The 6,565-nt window shown below is 38.1% G+C and overlaps 1 protein-coding gene across 1 annotated transcript in view; it reads left to right on the forward strand.

Moving 5' to 3' along the window:
- The window catches only part of lef1 (lymphoid enhancer-binding factor 1), a 180,675-nt gene extending 174,472 nt beyond the window's left edge, over positions 1 to 6,203 (forward strand). The window contains exon 10 of the mRNA XM_059965376.1: positions 5,027 to 6,203. Coding sequence (XP_059821359.1) covers positions 5,027 to 5,103 — 77 coding nt within the window. The 3' untranslated portion in view covers positions 5,104 to 6,203. The remainder of the gene's footprint in view (positions 1 to 5,026) is intronic.
- The last annotated feature ends 362 nt before the right edge of the window (positions 6,204 to 6,565 follow it).

Genomic DNA, 6,565 nt, shown 5'->3' on the forward strand with positions numbered 1-6,565 from the left:
GGAAATAATAAAATGTAGCAAACAAAACAAAGACTGCAATGGCTCCAGTAGCAACAAGTCACCACAGCCAGTTTCTTTCAGTGTATAAGTGCAATGATCTTAGTTTTAAGTTTTGTGATGGAGCTGGAGAGTGGGCTGGTTATCACCTCTTTTAAAAGCTTCTCACTTAAACAACCATTCTCCTTGATTGCATGGTCAGGTTGTACTTGATTCGTTAGGCCACTGCTTATTTCAAGAACATATGGTCAGTTCTCTTGACTTTTGACTTTATTGACTTATCTAGTCATCAGTAATTTTTCTATGGATTTTATTAGAGACTTGGATTATTTTGTGTGCAAGCCCAATCTAAACTGGACCTTTCACAAGATCACAAGACAAAGGAGCAGGAGCAGGCCATTCGGCCCATCGAGTCCATCCACCTTTCATAGAACAAGGGTTGCTGCTCCATTGATTGTGTGAGTGATAGTGGATGGGAAAGATGGCTGAGAAACCTGCCCCAAGGCTACCAATGGTAGTAGGTAATTTGGAAACTCAGATTTGAGTGACAGGTGAGACTGTGACAAAACAGGAAGACATTCAAGTTGAATCTGAGAACAGCAAACCAGAATACTGAATGGAGAGACAATACATTGCAAAGGACCACAAGGTTTACAAGTCCATAGCCACAGCTCATCAAAAATAAACTCTGTAAAAAGGTTAATCAAATACTGAACTTCACACTTGGAGTCACTTTTAATTAAGCAAACTTAAAAATAATTTCCAAATCCTAAAAACACTTCTAGTTAGATAGTTGTAAAATGTGACCATTGTTATCTTCTAGGCATCCAATTTTGGCACAGCAAGTTCCAACAAACGAGGGGAAAAAAGACCAATTAATCAGTTTTGTGGGAGAATTCCTTTATTCCTCTTTGATGTGGCACTTTAGGATTCGTTCTCAGTTTGAGAAAGCAGGCATGGTTTAAGTTGAACATCTTGCCTGAGACAGAATCCTTTAGAAATGAAAGTGTGAAGGATTAGTTTCAGTTATGTGGGCAAGACCCTGAAGAAGAGCTTGAACTGATCAACATTTGATTTGGAAACAAGAGTAGTAAGCCAGCTGAGTCAAGACTTGACTTTGCACTGAAGCAATGAGCTTCATATTCCAGAATTATTTTCATCACTGGGGCACACTATATTCAGAATCAAATCCATGCCAGCTCACAGAGTAATCCCTTTCACCACTGATTTTTCCCTGTAATCCATTTGTTCCCATCAGCAGCTTCTCAGATTCTATCAGTCACCTACACAAGGGCAGATTTGCAGTCTCCTACAACCTGCCAACCTACACACCGTTTCGAGTGAACTAACTTCAAAAATATCTGGTAATTCTGCAGCTTCTTCCAAGGAGAACTATTTGCCACATTTCAGTCAGCTCCTTTCATTATTTTAAACTGGACATCACTTCATTACTATGCATCTGAGTGACTTAACCTTGAAGCACCTTGCTTTGTCTTCATTGCTCAACTCCTTCCCAAATATGTCCTAATTTTAAATATCCTTCCTAAAACTGAACTTGTAGTTCAATATGAGAACCGGCACTAATCAATTTGAATTCATTTCCTTTTTTTCCTGTAGCATTCAGTCACTATTAGAACAGAAATGGCATTTCCAAAAGATCTGAAAAGGAACCATTGCCCATTGATTCCATGTCTGCATACACGTTTTCAACACCAAACATTCTCTAATTAGTCTTGTTTAGATAAATAGAGAGAACTTTTCTGTACTCTGACCAAATAATCGTTCTTGTTTGAAATAAAAACAGTAAACCCTGGAAACACTTATACATTCAGGCTACAACTGTGGGAAGAGAAACAGAAGCTAAAATTTCAAGTTTCTTCATCAGACCTGAAACATTAATTTGTTTTCTTCCCACAGATGCTGTCTAACCTACATAGTTTCCAGCATTTTCTATTTTTATTTCAGATATCCAACATCTGCAGTTAATTTTGTTTTTTTTTGTTCACAAGGTTGACAGTTGAACCAGTTGCTACGTGGGTTAGCATACCAGGAATTTCCGGTGTAATCAGTACAATCTCCTCGAGCATCATTATATGCTTCAGAGCACTATTTGCCATGACAAAAGGTTCACATGGAAATGAGCTTTATCTGCACCAACCTAAACCTATGTCTAACCCTGACCTCAGTTCCAAGAGCCCCAGCAATCTGTAATTAGCTTTCTCAACCTGAAATATTGACTGTTTCTCTCATTAGATGCTACCTAATTCACAGAATTCTCCAGCTTTTTATGTGTTGCTCTAGATTCCAGCATCTAGTCTTTTGTGTTGGCAATTATATTAGGTTGCTTATTATGGTATAAATGTGGCAAGGGATCAACAATAAATTCCAACTATGCCAGTGATGCCAACCTATATTTTGCAATGCTGAATTTATAATATGCTAGCAGGAAAAACAGCTTGGATGTAATATTTAGTAAAGAACTTACATGCGGGGATAATGAAAGAATAAATTGATACATTTCCACTGAGAAAAACATCAAAAGGAGCAACAAATGCTGAAAAAAGAATAATGATCTAGGAAACAAAATGCATGCAAGCCTGTGTGTTGGGAGTAAGACGTTGAGAAAAGCTACAGTGCCTGTTTGTGCAGAACCAGAAGGGATAAGATTGGAAAAATTGTGGCTGAAAATGAAATGATGCAGTGTTGAAATTCTGGGTAAGATAGTATCAATGATTCTGAATTACTCCACAGCAATGATACAACCAAGAGCTTTTAAATTAATGATTGGGCTGAAATTTCCAATTACTGCCCTCCTGACCTATGTTGTGTTCTGTAACACCTCTTGCAGCCTCTGCATGTTTCACAGATGCAGAGCAAGATGGGTCACAGATAGGCCATGATCTCGTTGAACAGAGGAAGAGGCTTGCGGGACTAAATGGCCTTCACTTGTGCATAAGTTACCATGCACACAGCCCATTGCCAAGAAATTCAACCCCAATCAACAGTTCTAAGTCTGCTCTATAGTAGCAGTGGCATATTATACTCAGAAATGCATCCCTTGAAGTGAAGTGAAATTCCAAGTACATCGTATTGATTACATCTGAATTGGAAGTAATGCCAGAAATTTTATCCTTTAGTAATATTTTTTAAAGGGTGAATGAAAAGATAGATGGTGGTGGAAGATTTTTAACAGTTGAGTATATTTATGCAAACTGATGTGGCCAGACTAGATTTTATGTGCACCTTGTTGATTCAGTGAAGAATCCACAGTGAAGTGAAACCAAATAAGACAGTCAGTGGTGACAAGCGAACTGTAATTCGGCAGATTGGCTGTAGGAAGTATTACAAACTGAGTGTACAATATGTCACGTGGCGCTGTTTAATCATGGTGCCTTCATAATACTGAGACTGCTATTGAGCAATGAGCTCCTCTGTAGGCAGCCTATAGATAAAGGAAAATGTACAAGTTTTGGGTAATTGACATATTTGAAAGGAAGCCAGAGACAGACTGAAATCTGGGACAAAGGATACGTAACCCTGCAGCGGCAGCAAATCTGAAAGAAGACCAGGAACTACAGGTGCTCAGGCCCCACTCATGAGGACAATGGATAGATTGACAATGTGGGCCAGTGAGAGAGGTGCAAGGCGATGTTTTGACAGAGGGCCCACACTAAAACATTGTCTGGTTCTGGCTGACGTACTGTATCTTGGCACTATATTTTGTCTGTAGTGTGAGGTGGTGCAGGGAACTAACAATTAAGGTAAAGTTCTCTACAGATTTGCATAGTAACATAACCAAATGGTTTTGACACCTGGTTTTAGCACAAACTCAATTCAATGGTGTGACGAGTTTGTACTTTAGTTACCGTAAATTAATCTGGAACAGTGTCAGCCTAATTCTTTCAAAAGGGCAAGCCTACAGTTGCTGACTGCCGCAGATTAAATAAAATTAGTATTTTTTCAAATCACAATGTTAGAAAGTAGAAGGGACTTAAGATGCATATTGTGGAAATAAAAACTTACACAGGATTGATGGCATTAAATATTATATGGGTGTTAATGGGGCAAGTAGTGAGAAGCCACTTCCTCTGTCATCTATTCAATGATACCCTACCAGCGGTCATTAATTTTAAGTAGTTGGCAAAAAGAATTGGAAAGGATGTGACAAAAAACTACTTTCAGATAAAGGACCATACATGGAGAATAAGATTTTGCTGGGTATCCACATGGGGCATTTAGACACACTGTGGGGAACATGTTCGAATGCTTATAGAGAAAAATCTGAAGTGTGGACAGATCTTAAACATCTGGCACAGATGTCTCAGGTAGAACAGCTTTCTTTGTAGTGAAATATTTTATCAATGAATTCAAACAACTAAGTAGCGATAAAGCCACATGTATTTCAATTTAACAAGTTGATAATGTGCTGGGAATTTCTTGTTATGACTCCTGACCCCCTCCCATCTCTCCCAAAACCACAATGGGTATTCTTTAGTGCATTTCACAGCCACAGAACATTCCAAAGTATTTTATAGACAATGAAGAATGGTCACTGTTGTACTCTAACAGACAAAGCAAACTAAATGACAGGAGTCCCACGATTAGAGATAAAATACATGGCCCTGTGTAATGCATTGAAGGACACCTTAGGAAAGACTCTTTGAATAAATGCTGCAATATGTTTTATGTCAAATTGCAAGGTTAGTCTGAGCTTTCGACTAATTGTCTGAAATAATAATAATTAATATATTAATAATGTGGAAGTGATGGCCCCTACTGTTACAGCAGGGAGCAATTAGACTAATTAAACAATGAGTTCTAAGGGATGAATTCCACCCATAATCTTCTTATTCAAAAGCAAAATCTCTGAACCCAGCTTATTATCCAATCAGTGATTTTCAGGGTTAGACAAAGGTTTTACCTTCTACCCATTTGTGTGACAGTGCCCCACGAGTTTAAAAGTTTATATGTGTAGAGTATATATATCAGTAACAGTTGATTATAACCGCCGTTTTCTATTTTCATTTAGGAAAACAAAACACATTCGCGACGTGCAAGACAAAAGCAGCAACACCAGGCCCACTTCTAGAGATGGAGGCTTGTTGACAGCTTGCCCACAAGTGATCTTGCCAAACAACATGCTACTTGTATTTACTCTCAGTCTGCATTGTCCTGTTAAGATCAGCTACTAAATGGAAGCTGGATGTGGACCCACATCGAGATTGTACATGGCCTGTACAAGATGCAAAAAGGAAAGGGAAATAACTGTAGGCATCAGACTCGGAAATTGGCCCTTGGGGTTTTCTTTTTGCTGAACAAAGACATGTAGATAGATTTAGTTTAATTTTACTCTCTTCTGAACTAACAGCTGTTTTCCCCTCAAATATTACTTTACATCTTATTGTTCTTATGTGTATATTTTCAGTGATAGTCATTTGGAGATCATGAAAGATTTAGCCTAAGGGGAGTTCTGAGGAACACAGTGTATGTATCAACTGCTCTGAGCTTCTGTACAGTGTACGATAGAGCCGAGTCCATGCCGGGGAATCTCCACCTTAGGTGGAAAAGCTGTGCAAGTCCTGGAAAAAAATGGCTTTTAAAAGAAACACTGAATCTCTGGTGCTTCCCAAGGTGAGCAAGCTGGAGAAACCATAACAAAAACTTTACTCACATTACAAGTCATCATGTGGGATTCAAAAGGTATTGATATTTGTAGAGAACTGCAGACCATTAAGCTACAGTATCTCATCACACACTGGTGTTTTTAAAACTCAGCACTTAAAACTGTTGCTACGTTTCTCTCATCCTCCTTTTATGTTATGTACTGGTCACCTTAAGTTGTAACTATCTACTGGTTAGATTTTAGTGTTTACTTCTTTTTTGTCAATAGAATATATCTGGTGCAATGTAATTGATTATGGTATAACGGGTTGAAGCCATTACCTTTTTTAAAAGAAACATCATGGTGGTCGGAACCTTTTTTTTAATGTATGAAATTTGCCAAATTCACGTATGTCACAAGCTTTTGTGATTTTTTTGTGGAAAGATACTGTGCCATTATCTGTAACCTCAAACTTGTGGAACAAACTAAATGTTATTTGAATAGCACAATGACTGAACCAATAGACTGCATATTTCACACACATGTTCTTTGCAATTACCAAGATCACATTGCAAATTTGTATCAATACAAAGGAAGGGAAAGGAAATTTGGGGCAGTAATGGGTTCTTTGGGGCAGCACACCACTAGTTATTGTGATGTGCTTTCCCAGGATACTGCAAAGCCAACCTATTAAAGGATAAAATCTTCCTTGAGTTTCAATTGAATCTACAGAATTAACATTTGAATTTGGGTAAAAGCAGCTCAGTCACTGTTACACTTCTCTCTTAATGAAGGGTTGGTGTTTTCATATTGACCATTTGATATTATCACAGAGACCTCAGTTTTAGCTAAGGCAAGCATATTGTAACACATAATCCACATTATTTTTTTAAGATTCCTGTTTTGGAAAAGAGCCATGTATTGAGTAGCATTAGTGTAGATTTTAATTTATGGTGGGGTTGGGTA

This window comes from Hypanus sabinus, chromosome 3 (genome assembly GCF_030144855.1).
Source record: "Hypanus sabinus isolate sHypSab1 chromosome 3, sHypSab1.hap1, whole genome shotgun sequence".
Taxonomy (NCBI): domain Eukaryota; kingdom Metazoa; phylum Chordata; class Chondrichthyes; order Myliobatiformes; family Dasyatidae; genus Hypanus; species Hypanus sabinus.